This window comes from Festucalex cinctus, chromosome 3 (genome assembly GCF_051991245.1).
Source record: "Festucalex cinctus isolate MCC-2025b chromosome 3, RoL_Fcin_1.0, whole genome shotgun sequence".
Classification (NCBI taxonomy): Eukaryota; Metazoa; Chordata; class Actinopteri; order Syngnathiformes; family Syngnathidae; genus Festucalex; species Festucalex cinctus.
Window position 1 is genome coordinate 26,406,075 of NC_135413.1, and position 21,010 is coordinate 26,427,084.

The 21,010-nt window shown below is 40.8% G+C and overlaps 3 protein-coding genes across 4 annotated transcripts; all 3 read right to left on the bottom strand.

Annotated features, from left to right (window-relative positions):
* Positions 1–666: 666 nt before the first annotated feature.
* On the bottom strand, positions 667–3,801 carry ric3b (RIC3 acetylcholine receptor chaperone b). Of its 2 annotated transcripts, none has more exons than XM_077517143.1 (6): positions 3,504–3,801; positions 1,950–2,182; positions 1,751–1,829; positions 1,586–1,679; positions 1,378–1,511; positions 667–1,290 (listed from the first exon to the last, which is right to left on the bottom strand). In XM_077517143.1, exons 1-6 carry the CDS (start codon positions 3,619–3,621, stop codon positions 887–889), a joined length of 1,062 nt encoding a protein of 353 aa, XP_077373269.1. In that variant the 5' UTR covers positions 3,622–3,801; the 3' UTR covers positions 667–886. The 2 variants fall into 2 exon arrangements, with proteins under 2 accessions (XP_077373269.1, XP_077373268.1); XM_077517142.1 differs by having other exon boundaries at positions 1,378–1,514; positions 3,504–3,798.
* Positions 3,802–4,577: 776 nt separating this feature from the next.
* On the bottom strand, positions 4,578–9,861 carry LOC144016754 (rhombotin-1-like). Its single transcript, XM_077518076.1, has 5 exons — positions 9,539–9,861; positions 8,029–8,242; positions 5,783–5,908; positions 5,363–5,471; positions 4,578–5,095 (listed from the first exon to the last, which is right to left on the bottom strand). Exons 1-4 carry the CDS (start codon positions 9,558–9,560, stop codon positions 5,366–5,368), a joined length of 468 nt encoding a protein of 155 aa, XP_077374202.1. The 5' UTR covers positions 9,561–9,861; the 3' UTR covers positions 4,578–5,095; positions 5,363–5,365.
* A 5,050-nt stretch (positions 9,862–14,911) lies between these two features.
* On the bottom strand, positions 14,912–20,497 carry rerglb (RERG/RAS-like b). The gene is made up of 5 exons (XM_077517148.1): positions 20,367–20,497; positions 19,167–19,223; positions 17,967–18,040; positions 16,261–16,412; positions 14,912–15,503 (listed from the first exon to the last, which is right to left on the bottom strand). The coding sequence occupies exons 1-5, from the start codon at positions 20,416–20,418 to the stop codon at positions 15,215–15,217; spliced, it is 624 nt and encodes a 207-aa protein (XP_077373274.1). The 5' UTR covers positions 20,419–20,497; the 3' UTR covers positions 14,912–15,214.
* Positions 20,498–21,010: the final 513 nt, after the last annotated feature.

Here is a 21,010-nt window from a genome sequence, read left to right on the forward strand (position 1 = left end):
CTAAAATATTTAGTTTGTTTGGTTTTCCTGTGTTTTCTTTATATTTAAGAAAAAGGACTTTGCCGATATAAGAAAACACAAAGCAGCATAACGTGCACTGTCATGGCTATTCTAGTCATCAAAATATCTTGTTGATGTGAGGTTTTCTTTACAGTGTTTTGATATGAAACATAAAATGTATGCACACGGTATAAAATTAAATGTAATTCCTTTATATTAAAAGTATATTAGCATATATAAGGTCCGATTTGATACCACCTTTAACATAAAAGCATTTCAAAATGACGGCAGTATTTAAACAATATATAATTGCTTTATGGACTGCATTTAGCACGTTTAATAAATTAAAGATGAACTCAAGGCAAAAAATTGATTTGCAGTAATATATGTTCCCCCACGAACATGATATTCTTATTAATATACCATTTGTGGAATAAGAACTACAAAGATTAATCCATGTGTTTTCATCCACTTCAGGACTGCTACTTTTGTTTTATACCACTATCTGTTGTTTACTTAAATTGAAATGAAGTGCCTTCGGGCTCGCATTGCAAACATCACAGCACACCTGTTTTTCGGGTTTGGTGTTGTGACGTTTGCAATGCGAGCCCGAAGCAACTGTGTTGCCAATTTCCGCCAACAACCCCTGAGATGGATGAAAACTGATTAATATGCTTAACTTTTATTCCACAAACACAATATTAATCAGAATACCGTGTTAAGACTATCTGGGGCACACAGAATATATTATTGCTAAGATTTTTTTTTCTATTTTTTTTTGCCTATGAAGTGAAAGAAGTCCAAGATTGTGAAATCCATGCAGAATTCTGGGCACATGCATGCCAAAGTTCCCACACAAGCAAAACGAAATCCGTCCAATCAAGAGTCACTGAGACTCCTTGCTTCTCCTCTTGTTCCGTCGTCTGACGGGTCCGCCACCGGACAACGCTGGCGTCTCCGGGCGCTCCATCTTCTCTCGCTGCACGACCGACGTCATCTTCAAGGTGAGCTCCAGCTCCTTCAGCACGCCCGCCAGCTCCTCCTCGGGCGCGCCCAGCTGGATCTGTTCCTCGTCGCGCTCACGTTCCTTCTCGCTCAGGTGGACCTCCTGCCGCTCTGTGTCCGGGTCCTCCTTACCTCCCGAACCGGCACTCGGTTCGTCATCTTGGCGTGAGTCTGCGGGAATGTTCTCCACCCATTCGGACCCGTCGTCTTCTCTGGCTCGTGTCTGCGATCCGCAAGGAGAATGCTGACAGCAGCAGCGGGGGCGGTCCCATAAGTCTTGTTCATCTGAGGTCGAACACAACACGGTTAGTTTCATCATATATACGCTCGTCATCTCAGCTGTTCTGTCAATCCGTGCTAGCCTTTGCGTACCTTCTTCCCATGGTCCCTGGTGTTTTTTCTTCGGTGTTGCCACGCCCTCCACCAGCTGACCTTCCTGCATCACGCGAGTGATTTCTGTCAGCTGCTGCAGGAGACTCTCCTGGTCCACGTTGACTCCCTTCCTGCTACTACAACACACGCGCACGCATTTAGCTTTGTGTCTATCATTAGCATGTTAGCGCTGGCTTTCTATTCGCACCTGTCAGGGCTGTGGTGAGCGTTTGAAACGATATTTTCCATCACCATCTCCGTCTCCCTCAGCTTCTCCTGCAGCTGAACCAGCTCAAAGTCGGCTGAAGATTAAATGACATGTTTTAGGAGTTTAATAATAGGGATTGCTTAGTTAGTAGGTAAAGTGACTCACTGATCTTCCGCTTTTTGTTCTCTGAGCGCACTGAGGAGAATCTGCCCAATGGAGGCTGACTGCTCCCCTTGGATGTGATCTGACCACACACAAACACACATCAGCACCTCAAATTAGAGAAGAAATGTTTTTTTTTACAACTTCAGCATTCACGTGACAGATAAGAGCACATTTGGAACACGCTCATTGAGTGACAGACCTTGAAGAGGATGTAAAGGATGTAGAGTAAAATGCCAAATCCGTAGACAGGAATGATTTGTCCCGCCAGGTTGGATTTGGCTGCCGTTCCCAGCCCGCCTCCCGCTCCTTTGGCCCGGGCGACGACGCTCTCTGCCTTGTGGGCTCTGGAGGAGGGGCCCGAACCGGCCGCCACCCTCTGGCCTCGGCCTTCTGGGGCCATGTGACGGTGCACCATGGGTGGGAAATGACCTCCTACACACGTAAGACCACTTCCTCAATACATATATACACATGATTAAAATCATTTCAAAAGTATCATTCAGTCATATTTATTATATACATATGACTTCAAAATTGTTTGTTTCCCCTGATTTTTGTTTTGTTTGATTCTATGAAGTACTGACATAAGTTTCAAAAATGCATTAAAAAAAAAATCTGACTATAATAGTACATTTAATATATGATTGGGGGAAAAATAAAGTGTAAAATATTTCATGAGAATATTTAAAAAAAAATTGACTATAATAAAATTCTATAATGCAAAAAAAAGTGAAAATAAAATAAATACAAATTTCATAAAAGTAATACATAAAATTCTCAAACCTAAATACAAAATAATGAATGTTATTATACAGCATTGATTTATACTGTAGAAAATATAACCAAAAATTAAAATAAATAGAATAAGCGGTTAAGAAAATGGATGGAGAAAAGAAAGTATAAGTTTGCATTATAAAAGTAAATATCAAAAGTAGGGGTGTGAATTGCCAAGTATCTGGCGATTCAATCGTATTACGATTCATAGGTCACGAGTCGATTTGATTAATCCCGATATGAATATGTAAGAGAGTTATTGAGAATTTTTTTTTTAACTCTAATTTAGTAAACAACATGTACATGTACACTGTAAGATTTGTATGATAATGTATTTAACTGAAATTTCAACACTGTATTTAACAAACAGGTTTCAATCTGTTTCATGTTTGAACAGCATTAAAATAAAATATTAAGTTTTAATGTTCCTCCATGCTCAAAGTGTGAACCCTAACCCCAAGTAAGACTTTTTGTTGTCTATTCCCATCAAAAATTGATGTTTAATTATCGATTCGGCCACATAATCGATACAGGAATTGCGAGCTGTAATATCGTGATATATTGCCGAATCGATTTTTCTTAACACCCCTAATCAAAAGTAAAGAATAAATAAATCTTCAAATTGCTATATTAAAAGAATCTTTCCTGTATCCTTAAATGTTATTTTAATAAATGTAATTAAATAATCAATAGAAAATAACTGCATCCTTCAACGTTTTTTATTTTAATGTGGGGAAAAAAAGGCAAGGCAAAATATTGAGTCAGGCGTGTTTCTGAATGTTTTATGTTTTTGGCGCCACCCCTCCTCCTCAGGGAGGAGAGTGTAACTACAAGGACGTTCAACCATCGCTGCTTTCTACCTCCTTTAAATTAAATAAAATTAAACAAACTTCACGATTATTTCAACCAATCGAGGGTTACCACGTTGACATTTTAGCACGGAAAAGAAGCCCCGTGAGTGGCTCGATAAGCGACGCACCTTCGACACCGCTAGCATCCTTCCTCCCGCGAGACAATAACATCCTGGGAAGCAGCAGTGCCACGCATAACACGAGGCACGTGGCCAGCGTCACCTTCTGGAAGGTGGACATCACCATGGCGGCACCCGTCGACCCACCGAGTATTTTATGGTTTAGAAATGAAACGCGTCGTCTCCTTCCTTCCTAGTTGATGTTGCTTTTCGGCTGATTGATAGGATTTCCTACTAGAACCGGAAGTGCGCCGCTGGTTGCGATGGCGCGATTCAGCCACAAGATGACGCCAGACATGTAAAATTGGAAAATTAAGAAAAATAAAACTATTGCATTTCAAATATATTTTATAAAAACATTATTTTTTTAATTTACGATACAAGTTACCTTTTCTAATCTTTATGGTTGTCGTATTCTTCGAATCATTTCACTTTATTTTACAAATTAAATATCCTCTTAATTTAGTAAAGAGAGTTTTAAAAATGCCTTTGTTTTATCCATCCATCCATTTTCTTGACCGCTTATTCCTCACAAGGGTCGCGGGGGGTGCTGGCGCCTATCTCAGCTGGCTCTGGGCAGTAGGCAGGGGACACCCTGGACTGGTTGCCAACCAATCACAGGGCACACAGAGACGAACAACCATCCACACTCACACCTAGGGACAATTCGGAGCGCCCAATTAACCTGCCATGCATGTCTTTGAAATGTGGGAGGAGACCGGAGTACCCGGAGAAGACCCACGCGGGCACGGGGAGAACATGCAAACTCCACCCAGGAAGGTCCGAGCCTGGACTCGAACCGGAGACCTCAGAACTGGGAAGCGGACGTGCTAACCACTCGACTACCGTGCCGCCCGCCTTTGTTTTATATTAAAAATAATTATATCATGCTATATATATGCTCAAATTAGTACTTTTTTTTTTTTAAAAAGTTGAAATTACATTTCTAGATTTATTTCCTTTTTTATTTGAAAAAGAAAATATTCTCTTAATTTACTACTTATATATCTAAATATTAAGTGATTTACCATTTATAAATTTTATTTTAAAAGTAAAATAATATTCTGGTGGAATTATCATGACTAAAAAACGACTTGTGTTTAATTATATCACCATTTTATAATAATAAAACAGCATTTTGTATTTTTCTGACATGGAAACATTAGTTTTGCGGCACACGAATGATCGTTAAATAACAAATACATCATACTTATTATTAGCTAAACTATGTTGATAGCATTCATTCACTGGAGTAGAAAAAAAAAAAAAAAAGCACACGTGAAACCATCTTTGGTGGTGATGAGGAATCAGCTGATTGTCCTCGGTCCATTTGTTTGTCGCTCCTTGCGTGCAAGTTCACCATTAAATATTTTTTATTTAAAAAAAAAAAAAAAAAATCACATTATGTATTAGAGGAGGACTTGGTAGCATGTCCACATTGGACTCTCAAAGCCGGAGAGCCACATCCTTTAAGTGCTCGCTCCTTTAGTTTGCGACCGTGTGTTGACATCGTCGTCTCTTTGCAAACATTTCACCTCCGAAAAGTTCGAAAAACGAGCTGCAGAGGATCCAAAATAGTTCTCATTCGTCTTCTTCTTCACCTGAAATAAGCAAGAATGTGACCACTTCAGAGCACGCTGGAATAGGAGCAGCCTTGTATTATAATCAACAATATTTCATCCATCCATCCATCCATCCATCCATCCATCCATCCATCCATTTTCTTAACCATTTTTCCTCACTAGGGTCGTGGGGGTGCCGGAGCCTATCCCAGCTGGCTTAGGGCAGTATATGAATGACCTGTCCCATCTTGTCCATTTTAACCTCCAAAATCAAAGAAAAAACATAACGTGGCCTGTTTCATTTACCCGTCACTGTGACGACCTCTCCGCGTTGCTGTTAAGATGGCCGCCTTCATAGTCCAGCTGGCACAGGATCATGTTGTTCTTCAGGAAGAAGCGGTCGCCCACGCAAAACCTGCATGGTGTGCGGGGGTAGGGAGGGAATTGAAAGTTTTTAGTGGTTAATTGGAGTTTATTGTAAATTAACAAATTCAAATGACTTTTTTTTTTTTCAGTTTTCCTGCGAAGAAACAGACAACATGAACTCAAACACCTCTCTGAGGACCATCCCACATCTCTATGCTACGCTAGCAAAGCTAATCAGTGGATTCATCATACGTGACGGATTCCTGAGTACCAACATAAAAGGTATTTAACCAGATCCGAATTACAATTCCCTCAAGTGACACGTGTGGTTTGCTACGCTAGCCAGCATGCTAATCTAACCTCTGGCGGCAGAGCTGGCAGGCGAAGCAGTCCAAGTGGTAAACGTTGTCCCGCGCCCTCATCACCATCTCGAAGGCGGGGATCAGCTTCGTGCAGGCGGCGCATTTCCCCGTCACGCCGAAGAGCCTGAACAGGAAAAAAAAAAATAAAAAACACCTTCAGGTCAGCCACAATCTTAATTGCTCAACTGCAAACCATCACAGAACTTCACACTTCATAAAGCGGGAATTTAAGATTTGTATTACTGGGGCGACGAGTTTATGTGAGGAGAGGTTTCTTTTTCAAAAGCAGGTGAGGCCCTAACCTTTAACACAAACCTTAACCATAAACGACAACGCTAACCCCCTTTACAATACTAACTCCAACGCCACCCTCCTCAAAAAAAATCTTCCTCATCTTAAAAAAAATCCTTTTTACAGTGGACCTATTAAACCCTAAATCACGTCTTGTTTATCTGACAAGCTTTGAACTGCTAAGGAGGACAGAAGTAGGTCGTCATTATGATATATTACGGTTTCAAATTCTATTGCGGTGACTCATTGGTGGCGTCACCGCCGCTGCTTTTGCACGCGAAGATAAACACACATTGGAACCCCACACGTGAAGATAGGCCTCTATCTCGTGAAGTCCCAGCATGCAGCAGAAGGTCAACAAGCGAGCGAGCGAGCGAGCGAGCGAGCGAGCGAGCGAGCGAGCGTCCATTCTCGGGAACACAAAGAGCGGTGACGACCGCCACGTTCTCATCTAACGAGCAGCAGGCACCTGGTGGGCTCTGTTCCCTCTGCCCCCTTTTTTTAACGAGGCTACGCGGCTCAATGCTAATTCTCCGCTAATGGTCCAATTAAAAGAAATCACATGGTTCTAATCCCGCTCTTCAAAGGGCTCCGGGCCGGGCCCATGACGAGGAAAGCAGGAGGCGACGGTGCCAATTTAACCGTCAAAGGGGGCTTTTTTTTTCTTTTTTTTTCTTTTTTTGCTGGGCTAAGTGCGGCGTACGGCTAATGAGCGACTTAGCGGCCAGCAAATCCAGATGGAGTGCGCGCCAGGCCCGACAGCACATGAGCTCGGCGAATCAGGAGGTGTGCAGCTGACCGCTGAGCTCGTTATTTCCCCCAAATAAGTCTCGGTGGAGTCGTCCGGGAAACAACCAGCATCCCATAATAGATAGTGCTAAACGTGCTATGATGATTAGCGATGGTTTTCTGCTTCTAAAAGTGGGGGTGAAAGGATTCTTTTGAAGGTTCGGAAACATGGAGAAAATTGATTTAGTTGTTTTGCGGATCGGGTGGCACGGTGTGCTAGTGGTTGGTGCATCTTCCTCACAGTCGTGTTTTCACACCCGCAGCGCCAGCTTGCACACATCTGTGAAATTACCAACATCCAGTCTAAAATGCCTCTGCGCAGATTTAGAATGTGTGTCACGCGGGACTTGCGCCAGTCACCAAAATAAAACCAGTAGCGTCAACTTCTCAAAGTCTTGGTCTCTACGTGGTCTGAAATTCTCAAAGACTTGTTCTTGACTTCTTAAAGTATTGATCTTGACTTGGTGTCGACACCTTAAAGTCCTGGTCTTGGTGTCAACTCTAAAGTCTCAGTAATGACCTGCTCTCAACTTCCCAAAGTCTTGGTCCTGACTCAAAACATTCCTTGGACTTCAAGCTCGGTTTGTCTTCTGACATGCACTGTCAAGAGTGGGACCTTATATAGACATGTGTGTGTGAAATTATTACCAACACCCAGTCTAACATGCCTCTGTGCAGATTTAGAATGCACGTCACGCTGGACTTGTAGCAGTCACTGAGATAGATCCCTTAATGTCAACTCCTCAAAGTCTTGGTCTCTATTTGGACTCAACTTCTCAAAGACTTGTTCTTGACTTCTTAAAGAATCGACCTTGACTTGGCCTCGACACCTTAAAGTCCTGGTCTTGGTGTCAACTCTAAAGTCTCAGTAATGACCTGCTCTCAACTCCCCAAAGTCTTGGTCCTGACTCAAAACATTCCTTGGACTTCAAGGTAGGTTTGTCCTCTGACATGGACTGTAAAGAGTGGGACCTTATATAGACGTGTGTGTGAAATTATTACCAACACCCAGTCTAACATGCCTCTGCGCAGATTTAGAATACACGTCACGCCGGACTTGTACCAGTCACTGTAATAGAGCCCTTAGTGTCAACTCCTCAAAGTCTTGGTCTTGATGTAGGCTCATCTACTCAAAGCAGTGAATGCTTGGGCACGCCATGGTACCTAAGGTAGTCCCGGCGGCAGAGGATGAGGTTGGCTCGGGTGTAGAGGGTGGAGCCGACTCGGCCCAGTCGGCAGTCGCAGCAGGCACACTTGAGGCAGTCCTCGTGCCAGTAACGATCCAACGCTTGCAGCATGAAGCGGTCCCTGATCCTCCCGTTGCAGCCGGCGCAGCCTCGAGGCTTCTCTCTGGACTGGAGGGACACCAGGGACACGCCTAGGGAACACGAGGCAGGAAAGAGTTGGACTCACTTTAGGAAAGTTTTGGTACACCAAAGAGGCTGTATGAGGTGGAGCGAGACATTTTGCTCTTCATTGAATAGTCAGCACAGAATGGCCCTCGTCCAAAAGGACAAAAAGCGTGTACTACTTTCCTGTTAATTATCGCCATACATTTTCTTTTCCCCATGCTATGGAAGCCATATTTTACTGAGCAGCCAGGACAGGCTTTTCCAAGTTTCAATACGTTCCGTTTGTGCTCCAGTGATTATCATTACACTTTGTTGTCATACAGGTTTAACATTACAAAAAGCCAAAGAAATCCTTACTGACTGAGCTGGTCCTTCGCTGGATTTGCAGAGGTCCTCAGTGACATCATGCGATATGGCAATTGACTTAAGTGTCAAAATGAGTGCGTTAATTTAAAGTTACTTTAACGCCACTATTTTTATTTATTTTTTTGGACTGCCCCTACTTGAAAGCCTGTACTCTGGGAATTCCAGTCGCAACGCAGCAGACATGTCCACGTCAAAATTTTGCAGTCATAAATTTAATATAATAATGCATATATAGCCGTGGAGACTGGGGTCAAGCTGTATTTTACAATTTTAAAAATGTGCAGTACTACACAAGTTACTTCATGTTAAAGATTAGATAGCTCTTAATATGAAAAGAAAAATGGCAATTATGCCATATAGTGGCAGAAAAAAATGACCAACACAAATCAATATCACACTTGTTTTTTACAGTACAGTACATCGTTTTAATTTTAACTCAATTTTATGAATTATTATTAAATTATTGTATCAATGACTAAAGGATGCAGCCATATTTTATTTCCACTTTTGTGTTAACAAGAGTATAAAATATTTTATTGTACTTTTAGAACAGATATAAAATTTGCGATTAATCATGCGTTAACTATTGAAGTTATGCGATTAATTAAGATTAAAAAAAAATTTATTGATACTATTTTGACTTGACTAAAGGTTCCACTTTACATGGAAATAAATTTCCATTCGGCAATTTGATTTTCCAAATTTGATTTCTGAACATTTTAGGCAGCTTTATCATGTCAGTAATTTCTGATGTCACCATTGTAGAAGCCAAGACGCTTCTCATTTACTCATCACAGTTTAACACCTCGGAAAATATTACAGACGTAACTCACGCAAAGACGCCTAATTTAAGGGTGCAGTTTATTCATTAACGAATACAGTGAACTTCCATGCAACTAATCCAGTGATGACCACGCTAGCCTCCATGAAACAAGCATTAAGAGATAATCACTCACTGTCCTCCTTGTCCAGCACCATCCTCCTCTCCAAGCACCACACTGTTTCCACTCTAGTCTCCCGGGAAGCAATCAAATCTCCCAAAAAAAAAGTTTGTCAAGCGTGGAAGTAGCTTCAGTCGGAGGAGGCGAAGCGGCACGCGTCCACTGCCGTTTGTTATTTTGCGGGAGATCACCAGCTCCCCTCTTCCGCCTCCTCCTCCTCCGAATGTTGCGTCTTATCTGAGCTGATGTCAGTGCTCAAGCATTCCTACTTCATGTGCGGAGCCTGCCGCTTTGTGCAATGCATCCATCCTCCACCCCCTCTAGAACTTTACCTCTCTCTCTTCCCCTTCTCTCACTCTCTCAGTCTAATTATATGAAGTCATTATGCTCAGCTCTGATAGTAACCCCCTCCAACAGCCCCCCTCCCTGAATCAATTATTCAATATGCAGTCACACACCAGGACTGCCGCGGCCTGAGGTGCTTTAGAATGAGCTTATTCAACTCCAAGGACAGCAATTATCTCCGGGGCGCCCTGGCATCAACGCCGCGCTCCACAGACGATCAACTGTTGGGCTGCTGGCGGCACATTAGTGGACAGCGTCACGCAAAAAAGTGACCAGCGGAATATGAACTGCGGTGTGTGTGTGTATCGCCCAGGGGGTGTGTGGGTGTCCTCCAGGGGGTGCGCAAGATTAATAGCGTAATGGCGGTCTCGTAGAAGGCTCAAAATTTGAACTGCACTTGATCATGTTTGCATGATTCGACACAATTTGTAAACAGGCAGTGTTAAGTTTAGCGAGAGTGGATGCAGCGAGGTTGTATTAGTTCATGAAAACTAATGAATTAACAAAAAATAAAATAAATGTTAAAATAAAAAGAAAAACTAACATTATTTTTTAATTAAATATTAATTCGAATTTTAATTGCAATAACAATTTGATTAAAAATTTAACTACATTTAACGTTTACAAAACTAAACTAAAATTATTGTTATAATGTCTGGCAATTAATTAAAAAAAAACTTACAAAGTAATAAAAACTAACAAACCCACTCTAAAAGCTAATTAAAACTATGTTTAAAAAATAAAAAATAAAACAAGATAAAAATCAACTATAACGAAAATTCCAAAACTATTAATAACCCTGGTGTGCAGTGGAGAGGGGGTGCGTCAACTGGGTTGAGATTCTCAAGGCGTGCAGCGATTCCTAAAATATGGTGAGGACTTCAAAAACTCTTATGCACATCATAAAAGCCACCATTGGTGCACATTTAATAAGTGTATTCTAGTACACACTAGGAAATCAATCTAATGTTTGCTTGACAGTAACGCCCCAGTGCGCACCAGAGTTTGCCCTCCATAAATTGATGCGTGAGATTAGGAGTGGAATAGAAATCTGGAAGAATCCTCAAAATCTGAATGCCACTTATTCATTTTTGATGGCTTTGTGTTGGTTTGGAGAGGGGGTGCACCATCCCTTTGAATTGGAAAAAAAAAATTCATAATAAAATTAAATTTAAAAAAATCAAAATATGTCTGCATTTTTAGAAGAGAGGGAAAATAGTACATGATTCATATTGAGTTAAGTTTTTGTTTTGTTCATCTCTGTTGTCTAATTTCACGAACTCCAAGTCACCTTGTTGCTAGGCAGAATTCATTGGGCTATGACTACCAGGACCAATTAAAAAATGGATATCCGCCTGCCACACCAACTAATGGCAACTTGAGTTGAACAGGGAGAGTTGAATCATTCCCTTACAGTTCTGTCAGGCTTTTTTCAACACAGTGCCATCTGCTGGATGTGGCGGCACACTGCAACACTTCCTAAAAAATTTACATAACCTGATTAAATAAAGCAACTTGGACTCCCTAACAGCCTTGGGACCCACAGGCGCGCTTTGGATCGTTTTATTCATGAGTCAAGACTCTAAATAGGACAAAGTATGCTGAGGTCATTACTTATCATTACCATTGAGTGCATTATTAGCCCCTGCAGATAGATTATTGGAACATGACAATGATTTTCACGTCAGACGAATGCCATGCAGCCTCTCGGTCGAGCTCATTAGACGCCGCGGCGTAAACAACATGGCCCCCGGATCAGGTCGCGCTAATTAACCAGCACCATCGACCCACTGTACTCTCATTATGCGGCCTCTCATCTGATCGCATGTAGGCCGTCAAGGCGCTCAACCATCGGCGCGCTAATTAATCAGCTGATGAGGTGCAAGCCCAGCTCCGGTTTTGCTCCCCTCATCATCGTTTGCGCCCCACACGAGAGCTAATTAGCTGCATTATTAATGCGCCTAATTAAATAGTTTCTCCCGGTAATCACCCTGGCCGTGACAAATGGATGCTGCGTCATTATTTTGACGTGCATGAACGCAAGCCAACACGCACAGTTGGCAAGAGTACTTGCACTCTGTACTTGAGTAAAAGTAGTAAAGTAAAAGACTGGTGGTATACAAGCTTTGTGTTTACTTTTTTAAATTCCTGTAGATACTTAAGTAAAAGTAAAAAAAAAGTACAGATTCTGAAATGAACAGAAGCTAAATAGTAACAAAGTGGGAGTAACAAAGTACAAATACCTATCAAGTAAAGGACAGATACTGGCAAAAATCTGCTTAAGTACAGTAACCGTATTACTTCCCACTACTGCCAACACGGCGGCAGCTTAGCATGGCGGCCTATTCAGAGACGCAGGGGCGCCATTAGGCTAATTGCGCTAAGAGCTGTCTGCACTGCTGACATTAAAGGTGAGCTGAGGTTAGCGCGCTAATTAGCAGCCAGTGGAAATAGAAAAAGCTTTTTGGCCATCTGCTCGTGTCCTCGGTGGGGCGAAAACAAAGGGCAACGACGAATATAGACCATGTTTAGTGAGCTCACCTCAAAGCAGCTGCTTGTTTGTCACACGATGAATCAATGTCATTTTAGTCGACCCCTCCCGCCCCTCAACATTTTGTAACAATCCTAAAAAAAAAAAAACTGTTATAAAGCTGATTTTGAAGAACCTTCAGAATGAATCTAAAATAGCCGCTTCAAGTCAAAATGGCTGCTTTTTTTTTTTTTTTCCGTCTATTTAGGCATGAGACCTTTTTTTGTGGGTCTACTCATGATATAAAATGCCTCCCAGAATTTCATGTTGCATAGCGGAACTGGCTTTTTGATGACTTTTCCCAAAATTCTGAGATGTGCAACTGATGAATTGATGAGTCAGTAAACTTTGCCACCGTGCTGCGCATGTAATAATGAAAACTCTTTTGCAAGTTAGCGCCGTCCATCTGTCTGGTATCCATGCTCCAAACTTAGTAACAAAAGATCCAACAAAATCTCTATAAGTTTAGTTTTGGAGGGCACCTGGAATATAACTCTAAAATGGCTGGCAGACTTCCTATTTTGTGGCATGGTTTCTCGAGACTATTTGTGCTTCTTTGTCTACCATGTTGCTAAGTGAAAAAGGCACCAGGGGCTGAATTTTCCTAAAAAGACACTATTTTGCTCCGGACAGAGAAAAAGACGCTGCTACAATCTTGATTTGGCCGCATCCATTTCGATAAAGATTCCCGTCTTTTGGAAGTCATCCAATTTGCTGTCTGCGCTGCAGAGTTGTGAGATTGGCGCGACGGAGGATGTGCTCACCAGCTGTGAGATTAAGGGGAACTGATCGATGGCCCTCCTGATTGGCTGGCGCCGCGTCCCGCCAACCGTCCAATCCCCCCGTGGTCGACGGGCTTGTCCTCAGCGGAGCCAAAAGCAATTCTTCCTCCTCACGGGGGCCAAATAAGAGCACTGACCTGAAGCTTCAAGGCCACGCTTGGAGGCGCCGTCTCCATCTTGTCTGGAGGAAAAACATCACGCTGAAGGGGAAGAAACATGAAGGGACTTAAATTAGAAACACCACCATAGTGTTATGGAGAAAATAGGGGGAAAAGGGGTGATAGTTTTGCATTAAATGCATGTTTTGTTTTGTTTTTACCACATCTTGGTTTGTGCAGCAGCCAGTCCCTGAAATTACATGTCAATCAAACGGCAAGTGGGCGGATCTTTGATGTGTTTATCCAAGAGGAGATTTTCCAAAGGATTTTATTTTTATGAGTTAGAAAAGAAAATGAATTCTTATGTATTATGAAATGTATGACGTGTTTTAGTATATGTTGGTTTTTCAAATAATAAAATATTATTTTTTTTTATATTTTTTAAAGCTTTTATTATTTATTATTATTTTATTAGTGATTTGTTTTATTAATTTCAGTTTTATGTATGAAAATTATAATTCATAATATTTATTTTATTTAAAAATGTTTGAAAAAAACATTTTGATGACTATATTATTCTTATTATTGAACTGATTGATTTATTACTATTTTATTGTTTTTTAGTTGTCTTTCTTTACTTTATATTCAATTATGTAACAGCATTTTTTAAGAAAACACAACGTATTTTACAAATATGTTTTAGAGTAGAAAATGTTTGTTTTTTTAAGTATTAAAGGTTTTCAGTATTACATACACTTTAATAATTAAAGCGCCAGTACAAACTGTCCATGATTAGTATTATTTTCACAATTATTTTCAGCTTTAATACGTTTATATTATTCATTTATTATATCCCAGGAAATGTTAACGTTTTATTAAAAAAATAAATAAAGATTGTAAATGATAAATTGATTTGAGTGCAACGCTCAAATTAGTTGCTACTAACACTCGTGTGTTTCAAAGCTACATTGAAGACGACTGACTGACTTATTTATACAGTATTGCTTACTCAACTCAGAAAAGTAAGCGATAGTGAGCATTGGCACTTACCCACAAGTCTTTGCGACAGCTTCCTTCGTCTCCAAATCTTAACGGCCATGATGAACAAAGGGGTGAAAAAAGGTCCTGTTCGGACACTTATCAAAATAGATGTCTACTCAAAAGCGGTGTAAAAAAAAAACAAAAAAAAAAAAAAACGTCAAAGCAACTTTATGTTAGCTTCCATTACCGTAGCGTCACCTACAAATGTGTGTGTGACGTGGTACGTCACCACATAATTCATAATTCAATATTCGTACGTTTCCCGTCGTGTTGACTTCATTCATCAGCTGTAATTGTTGTGAATTGTGTAAATGAACAAGACGTGGAGTCAAAAAGCTGCTTTTACGTCTTTGCTGCCATCTAGTGGCCAGAATGGTAGCTTGTGTAGCTTGTGTGGCGCGTTCAAATGTGTTGTTTGGATGAAAAGCTATAGCTAACTTAAGGCAAAACGCAGAGTTGCCAGTCAGTCTCGAGACAAGCAATCTTTCAGAAGCTTTCGTGAATGGGCAATGAACCCACATTTCATGTTGGGATTTATATGAAACAATTTAAGCAGTCAAAAACTATTTTGGAGAACGAACACTGGTCCGAGTTAAATACGCCGTCTACATGCGACGTGGCCCTAATATCATTTTTAATACAGCAGAGGAAACTCATGTACAACACGTGCCTTGTTACTGGCACTACAATGTGTCACTTTATTTACATGAATTAAAACCTACCTGCATCTGTAACATGACAAACAATATGAAGTGTTCTATAACACAAAATATAAACAAGAATAATGTGAACATAAGATTAAAATCTCGTATATTCAGTTGAGCGTAAAGGCACAGATGCCATTTTCCTTTCGTTTCATTTGCAAACGTCTCTCCAAAGGTCAGTGATCCCTTGGTCACACCGACTTCCTCCTCTTTCCAAACACATTGTTGATAAGCTTCGCCATGGACTTGGACCCACTGTAGCGACGGCGGTCGGCGCGGTACTTCAGGTGCTCCATCATCTGCCTGATGAGCTGCGTGAAGAGGCTGGCGATGTCCTGGTAGCTCTCGGCTGCCGACACTTCCTGGAAGTGGCAGCGGTTCTCCTGCGCCAGGCAGCGGCCTTCTTCCTCGCGCACCTGCCGGGCGTGGCACAGGTCCTGCTTGTTGCCGAGCAGACACACGGGGACGCCCAGCGGCTCCCTGAAAAAGAAACGCACCGTCAAGAGTCATGGAGAATTATTGCTGTGAAGCGCATTTGGACATTTTAAAGTTAAACGGCAAAACAAACAAATCACCCACAAAATTCTCTGGCCTCGAGATCAGCGCGTTAGCAACGCAGTTACTGCCTTGTAAAAGTAATTAGTTACTCAGAAAGGTAATTAAAGTAACTGATATTTCTCTATTTTCTGAGTCGCTGACATTTTAACCAGCGAATCACATTACTAGAACCACGTAATGCACAGATCTGTATGGTTTTAGTATTGTAATTTTGTCACATCTCTGGGGGTATTTCAATGAGTTAAAAAAATAAAAGAAGCATATAATTGAGTTTTTCTGTGAATAGCGCATGATTGATTCTAAAATAAAATCAATACATCAAGAGTCAGTGGGCTGGGGGAACGGCAGCATTCCAACCAGCAATCCCGGCAAGAGGATATGTGGGCAGCTTCAAAGGAAGTAGGACGGTGCTTTCTTAATGTTCTCTAAATCTTTTAAGCACGCGCTGTTGTTGTTTTAAAACGTTTAACTCCTTATTGTGGAACCTTGTTGCAGGAAAGACAAGACAGAAGACACCATAATCTTTTAGGTAACGTATTTAAATCAACTTGAGTGCTCATTGTGGTATGTCATGGAACACGATGGATTTTAAAGGAAACAGCCACTTTTGATTTAGTTTAGACGGAAAAAAATAATCCAATGAGTTTTGATTGTCAGAGTGGGGCACAGGGTTTCTGACCCTTTGCATTGGTTCTGCTGACGGGCCTCACGGATCTGCCGCAGGATGTTCTTGGCGTCAAGGAAGGAAGTGCGGTCGCTGATGTTGTAGACCACCACAAAGCCGTCTGCCCACGCCACCGGTTCTTCCAATATGCACCGGGCCTCCGAGTGCTGACAAATAGATGGCACAAAACATCAGGTAATTTCAACACATTTGCTAGCCAAAACAGGGGCACCTACAGAGGGATTTAACTAGCTTCTTCGATGCATTTAAGTGTGGCGTCTTAACACTTCTGTCTCAGGTTTGTAATTATGGTGTCTTTAACAACTATTTGCATGTTGTTGTTCCACAATGTTGTGTGCGTCCATTTTTGTGTTCTGAAGAGCATTGCCACTTATTTATTTATTTATTTTTTACATCCAGTTTGTAGATATTGTGTCTTTCATGACATTTGGCGCTCTACTGTAGTAAACTCTGACATCACTCCACAATATTGTGTACATGTAGTTATACTACATAATATTCTATTGTAGTAAGCGTTGACATGTTCACTCCACATTGTGTGCAATCGTGTTTATGTTGCGGGGAGCTACGCATTTGTCACGTCCGGTGTGCAGTATGAAAGAGGCCTTTATGTTAAGTGCAGATGTCGTTAACAACAATTAGCATTCGAGTAGACTCGGATATGCTCCATAATGTTGTGTGCATCCATGTTTACGCGCAAATTATTTGCAGATGCGGTTTCTTTAACGACAATTAGTGGCCCTTGTCCACAGAGGTTGAATTGAGGCAAGTGAACAAGCAAGATCAAGTTCAATTGCCTCGATTCAACCGTCGCTGATTAACATATACTGCTACCATTGTTTCATATTAACCTTAATATGATTTTTCATCCTCGAAAAACTAACCTCCTGTTGTGTCCCCCCCACTGTTTGTGTAACCTTCAGGGTAATATTCAGGAAGGCCAGCAAAATTGTAAAATTGCTCTGACTTCACTGACTTCACGGTATGGGACAATGTTCACAGAGCTTGAGGCCATTTTAATAAAACCCTTTTTTTTTGTAAGTTTATGCATCTCTTGTCTTCAAAGAGGAAGCACATGGCCTTTGGGATACTCGCGTTGGTCGCCTCGGATTCCCTTGCTTGATGAAGTTGTGGATGGATAAGGTCAATTCCAGGTCTGCTAATCTGAAACGCAGCGAGAAGGATTTCCTTCCAGGCTGGAAGCGTTTTAGAACATGTTCAATCCTCTCTTTGGAAAACTGCCTGGGTCTCGTCCACTTGGCAGGTTTTTTACCCAATTTCATGAAATATGTTCTGGTTGAGGTTTGGCATCTAACTCCTGAAAATCAAGTGTTGGAATATTCAATTTCATTTGGAGTTTACGTTGGAAAATGAAAATGAACTAGTTGCTTTTGCTAAGTCCATTCGAGGCAGAAGTGACGCCAGGAAATGATGCAAAACAAAAGATGCTAAGCTAACATATAGCATGTGAAATTGAAAGTAACAAACAAGGATGCTAAGCTAACATAGTACTTAGATGATATAGCAAGATTCAACCACCGCAATGATGGAGACGGAAGCAGATGGAAGGGTGTACTCTATGCCTCTGAGGTGACGCCATGAAGTCAGGCAAAACAACGATGTTAAGCTAACATAGCGTACAAGAATGGAGCGTAACAAGCTTAGTTGCTAACATTGAAAACAAATGGCCGATGTGGTACCTGTGAACAGGGATCAAACACCTCCAGATTCAGCTGCCTGCCGTCGATGGACAGCCTTTTTCGATACAGAGAATCTGCAGTGACGTAAACAAACGATAGAAATTAGTGTCTCATAAAGACGTAGTAGGCTAATTTAAAATGGCATGTCACTATTTCTAATCAGTAACTTGTTACAGACTAGTAAAGTGGTCTTTTTAATTTGCAGGCATTTTTGCGGTAACCAGGTTAAAATTGAATCAATCAAAATCTTTCCTAATGTTCACAGCTTGGTAAAGCCCACACATAATATCTGTATTTTCGAGGACAAAATTGTCAAGTACGTCAAAGAAAACAACCGTTCTAGAGGACTGTTTTGTCAAATTTTCTCACACAGTGGTCTCCATGGGCGAGTTAATGCCCATAAACCAGCATTAAACAAAATACAAAAAAATAATAATTATTTGCCAAAGCCCGCAGTCTGCAGAAAGTGGAAACAGTGGAAAATTGGCAAAAGATGGATTTTTTCTGATGAATCATCCATTAAACTGCACCCAAATATCCCAGAGGACTTGTTGGAACCCGGATGAACCACGATTCACAAAGAAAACAATCACAATCGTGGTTTGCGGTTACATCATGGTGGATGGCAACATCAACAGCCTGAAGTATCAACAAATTCTTTCATGACATTCCAAACCACAAGAGAGGGCAAATTCTTCAGCAAGATGGCGCTCCTTCTCATACTTCAGCCTGCACATGAAATTCCTGAAAGAAACGTATGGTTGCAGTTCTCCAAGCTCGGTGAAGTCATCCGCGACATTTATTATGTATTAAAAATAAAGTGCAATTTCTGATCATTTTTGTACTCGACAAGACTTTTTTTTTTTTATCCAAACAAAATCGGACCTTTCTGACCTAATCAACTGTAATGATGAACAGATCCCTCTAGATGGCGACAGTAAGTAGAATATAAAGTTAAGGGGTGGTTTGTGTCTTTTTCAGAACAGTCTGTGGATCTTGAAAGATCAGTTGAAATGCTGCCAAACTTCATACTTTGCTTGAGTTGCGCATTTATTGTTGATTTTATGCTTGTGCCAGAAAATCTTATTTTTTTCTGTTCACTTATTGAAAAGGCAAATGGAAATTACTTTATTTAACAAGTTTGTCTTTTTTTTCCTCTTACTGGGATTTGCTTTATTTCTCAAACTTTTGTCAACTCACTGGTGTCGGACGCATACTCTCCGATGAAGCGTCTGGTCAGGAAGCGCACGAGGACAGCTGGACAAAGTGGACAAAAAAAAGAGACAATGAGGATCGTTAATGGTGCCCGGGTGGTTTCATGTCTGTGAAAGGATTTAAGGGTGGTGGAGAATGAACGTCAAGACGGTGCCAACAGTCGCTGCGAGCGTGCGGGTGAAAGCCAAGCCTCACATGAAAGAGGCGACTGGAAGGCCTGTCAGCTTTTTTTCCCTTTTTTTTTTTTTCTTGTGGGCCAACTTTGCGGCTTTGCAGGGCATCACTTTCAATTAGCAAGCTCAAGTGCTGAGCTATGGTCTGTGGACACAACATTAGGCACACCTGCACCATCTAACGAGCCGTTCATTTAATAAGCCCTTCATTATGGCAGGTGTTTTTGCACTGCACCATAATGAGAACCGTTCCTAATATTTTGACCTTCACATGTTGCTGAGTGTGGTGGTTGTCAATAGGATTTTAGTTTGTTGTGTAGTTTGAGTCAGCTTACTGGTAATAACAGTTAAGTATAAATGAGTGCATACTAGTTTAACCTTATTATGAAAATACAAGACGGAATACAGGGTGCCATTTTCTCCCTCCATAAATGAAATGACAAATAAATTATAAATAAAATAAAATAAAAATTATATAAATAAATAAAAAATAGGGGTCAGTATACAATAATAAAATATAAGAATTAAAATATATAACAAAAGTGGTTAATTTACTGGATTAAAAATATTTTTAAATATGTGTACATACTTTAAATACATTATGAAATTAGCAACAAAATAATAAAAAGTAAGTTAAAAAAAAAACAGACCCTAAAATAATGTAATAAAAATATAAGTGGGTAATATTTATCATCATTTAATATATAATAATTTAAAAGAAACTAAATTGTACATCCTAAAAAATATGAACAAATAAATAAAAGTAATCAGCATTCAATAAGTTCTAAGTTCTCAAATCTACCAAATAAAGAATGATCAAATGAAAAATAAAATTGAAAAATTTATTTTTCATGGCATTGTTTATCCCACTTTGGGCACCTTCCTGTCGATGGGACAAGGAATGCACATTAGTCAAACGACTATAATCCTGCACATATTTACATTTGTAAATGTTCATTAAAATGTTCTGTCCCATTTTTAAAAAAATAAACAAATGAAATGAAAAGCTTACCTGATTTTCCAGCTCCTGGACTTCCGAGCAGGGCTAACTTGATGTCGTTCATGCTTGCTCTTCTGCTCTCTTGCGGTGGTTTGATTTCTTTTAACTTGGGCTCGTCTTAAAACAGGAGAGAGGCGTGGGGAAGGAAAACGAGCGCTCCCCTCCCCTTCTCTATTTCTTTCATTACTTCTCCCTCCCTCTCTCTCTCTCTCCTCTTTTGCCCCGGCATCTGTTTTCCTTGCCTGTGTCCATTCCTGCACTGATACAGAATATCTCCCTCTCCTGTCAGGAAAACAGTGAGGAGACGTCTTGTTCTTCAGAATGAGGGACGGCAAGCATGCAGTCATGACGTGCCAACAGCTGTATCCTGGTGAAGATTTGCTGTATGTGTTTTAAGCAGGCCTGAAAACAACACTTCAAAACGATCAGGAAGTTAGTGACGCTCAATGAAAAACTGGTGAGAACTACAAGAAATTGGGTGGACACATATCAGGGCATAATTTAAAAGTCTCAAGGACTCATGGCTGTAGGAGGTCGGCCATTTTGGTTTTCACCCGTCAATTGGGGCGAATCCCAGGACCTGTACTTTGATATACAGCATAGAGGCTTCTTATTGAGTTCATATCAAGACTTTATTCCTCCAGGTTAGGACTTCC

Excerpts from the sequence above, each read along its gene's own strand:
- LOC144016754 (XM_077518076.1), bottom strand. The coding sequence starts at position 9,560 with ATGGTGCTGGACAAGGAGGACA. Across the intron at positions 8,243-9,538 it reads GGTGCTGGACAAGGAGGACA|GCGTGTCCCTGGTGTCCCTC; the intron begins GTGAGTGATTAT and ends CGTGTTCCCTAG. Across the intron at positions 5,472-5,782 it reads TGCCAGCTCTGCCGCCAGAG|GTTTTGCGTGGGCGACCGCT; the intron begins GTTAGATTAGCA and ends CACACCATGCAG.
- ric3b (XM_077517142.1), bottom strand. The coding sequence starts at position 3,621 with ATGGTGATGTCCACCTTCCAGAAGGTGACGCTGGCCACGTGCCTCGTG. Across the intron at positions 2,183-3,503 it reads GGATGCTAGCGGTGTCGAAG|GAGGTCATTTCCCACCCATG; the intron begins GTGCGTCGCTTA and ends TTACGTGTGTAG. Across the intron at positions 1,680-1,750 it reads GAACAAAAAGCGGAAGATCA|CCGACTTTGAGCTGGTTCAG; the intron begins GTGAGTCACTTT and ends TTTAATCTTCAG.
- rerglb (XM_077517148.1), bottom strand. The coding sequence starts at position 20,418 with ATGAACGACATCAAGTTAGCCCTGCTCGGAAGTCCAGGAGCTGGAAAA. Across the intron at positions 19,224-20,366 it reads TCCAGGAGCTGGAAAATCAG|CTGTCCTCGTGCGCTTCCTG; the intron begins GTAAGCTTTTCA and ends CACTTTGTCCAG. Across the intron at positions 15,504-16,260 it reads CAGCAGAACCAATGCAAAGG|GGAGCCGCTGGGCGTCCCCG; the intron begins GTCAGAAACCCT and ends TTTCTTTTTCAG.